This window comes from Syngnathus scovelli, chromosome 12 (assembly GCF_024217435.2).
Source record: "Syngnathus scovelli strain Florida chromosome 12, RoL_Ssco_1.2, whole genome shotgun sequence".
Taxonomy (NCBI): Eukaryota; Metazoa; Chordata; class Actinopteri; order Syngnathiformes; family Syngnathidae; genus Syngnathus; species Syngnathus scovelli.
In genome coordinates this window covers 7,570,928-7,572,856 of record NC_090858.1, presented here as the reverse complement: position 1 = coordinate 7,572,856, position 1,929 = coordinate 7,570,928, and the positions used below count along the sequence as shown (strand labels likewise).

General features: G+C 37.5%; 1 protein-coding gene across 3 annotated transcripts; it reads right to left on the bottom strand.

Annotated features, from left to right (window-relative positions):
• Positions 1 to 1,929, bottom strand: si:ch211-217g15.3 (uncharacterized protein LOC368914 homolog). Of its 3 annotated transcripts, none has more exons than XM_049735742.2 (5): positions 1,834 to 1,929; positions 1,395 to 1,465; positions 1,259 to 1,316; positions 1,085 to 1,119; positions 1 to 677 (listed from the first exon to the last, which is right to left on the bottom strand). In XM_049735742.2, the coding sequence occupies exons 2-5, from the start codon at positions 1,400 to 1,402 to the stop codon at positions 155 to 157; spliced, it is 624 nt and encodes a 207-aa protein (XP_049591699.1). In that variant the 5' UTR covers positions 1,403 to 1,465; positions 1,834 to 1,929; the 3' UTR covers positions 1 to 154. The 3 variants fall into 3 exon arrangements, with proteins under 3 accessions (XP_049591699.1, XP_049591700.1, XP_068508696.1); XM_049735743.2 differs by having other exon boundaries at positions 1,893 to 1,922; XM_068652595.1 differs by lacking the exon at positions 1,834 to 1,929 and having other exon boundaries at positions 1,395 to 1,827.

The following is a 1,929-nucleotide window of genomic DNA, read 5'->3' as shown; positions in this document are numbered from 1 at the left end:
TTAAACCCTGAAGAATATTTATTGAATCTTAATCATAATACAGTTTTCAGTCAAAACATTAATCACAGGTCATCCTCAATTTACAAACGTAGCACCATACATCTTCAGAATTAAAAGATGTTCAGTGGTGGACATAAAAGCATGCATTGACATGTCAAAGGTGGTAGAGATTATCGAGATCTTCCTCTGGTTGGTCGTAATTTATTTCCAACTGCCAATCTAGAGGAGCAGCAGCGTTGTCAAGGTAACTTGACATCCAGCTTTGCAGGTCAGAATGGTACAAGTCATCCATGTCCACCTCGGGCTCCAGATGACGTCTCACCCGATCAAGTGCTTCAGTCATGTCTGGTTGGGGTTGTTCAAGTCGGGCCATTCTGTATTCAGCAGTGAGCGGGGCAAGATATTCATCTAGTTGCGCTCTGGCTTCATGGTAGACGGCATCTTGGTCATGCTCAGGCTCCTCACTGAAAACTTCTTCATATTCAGCTGGAAATGTCTTCAAAAAAGGATGATGATCATCATCTAAATCCACTTCTGCCACAGCGAATTGTTTTTCTGTCCCTGTGGCATCTACATTATTCCAGATCTTCATTTTCGGGTCAATATCATAGTCCGTTTCATCCATGTCCTGTGGAGGCTCCACTTCCACATCTAAAGGCAATTTTCCATATTCTGACCTAAAATAAGCACAACAGTTTAGAAGGACCTCTCCTTCCTTATCACCTCTGATAAGTGGAACATTTCCAGAAAGTTTCCAGTGAGTTTATTATATAATGATTTTTCTAAAATCTACCAGCACAAAAATTAAATCTAAACTGAAAAAAAAAAAAAAAATAGCTGTCGGTTTAAAAGACAAAACATTTTATTTCCGTTATCCCAAGTTAACCTAAGAAAGGATTGAATATTATTGACTGTAAAAAATATATATCGTTTTGTTGTTGAGTTTGACAGGGAGAATTACAAACGCCACACAGCAGGGGCTGTCAAAGATGGACCCTGACGTTCACAAATGTGAAGTGCTAACAACTATTTCCCCATGCTACCCCCAAAATACATATTTAACGGGGAGAAAAAAATTACTTACATGGTGTCCTGGAAGGCTTTGTTGCTAAGTTTATTCTGAAAACAGATAAACACCAATATCAACCAGGGATCAAATATATCAATATTGTATTGTATGACATTTCTGTGCACATTTGAAGCTGTTTTTTTTTTTGTTTGTTTTTTTTGTGTGATCTAAAATATTTGATGTGCATACCCATGGCTTATATGGCTTGGCTGCAATGCCAAATATCAGGGTGACCAAAAGAGTAATCCTACAAGTGAAAAGATCCAGCATCAACAATTTGTCAGCACTTTCTAAAATGCATAGAGAATCAATGTTTGCTGCTTACCTGAACATGGTGTGCTTCCTGTTTGTGTGGAGTCTTGAAAGTGCGAGAGAAAATGTGCCTTCACGTCAGCCCTAGTACAAAACAGTCCAAAGTTCCAACAATAATTACACCCACTTGACCTTTGCATCTTTTTAAACACTGCAACATCAATTTTTTATCTATATAATGTCATACTTGATGCAACGCCAATGTTTTATAAAGTCACAACATTCTCATTTATAAGGCCAGATTAAACCATCAAAATGAAATGCTGATGAAACAATTTGTTTAAACTAGCCAGTTCATTGCCAATGAATGATTTTCCATTGCCTGCTCATAAAAAGGCTATCATCTCAATTAAATAGTTACAATGTGTCTGAGCTACAACAGGCAATTCCAAGTTAGTAATTCTCAGAGATTTTTTAAATGATCAATTAATCAACTCTACAGTTATCATCACCAGTGTATTAGTCGTTGCTTAAAATAACGGCCTCGAGGTAATTTGGATGGCACGCTCACTGGGAATGGGAAGAAAATGAGATTTGTGAATGAATGA

Coding starts and splice junctions, on each gene's coding strand:
- si:ch211-217g15.3 (XM_049735742.2), bottom strand. Junction 1,120..1,258: donor CCAAGCCATATAAGCCATGG/GTATGCACATCA, acceptor ATCTGTTTTCAG/AATAAACTTAGCAACAAAGC. Junction 678..1,084: donor AAAGCCTTCCAGGACACCAT/GTAAGTAATTTT, acceptor TGCTTATTTTAG/GTCAGAATATGGAAAATTGC.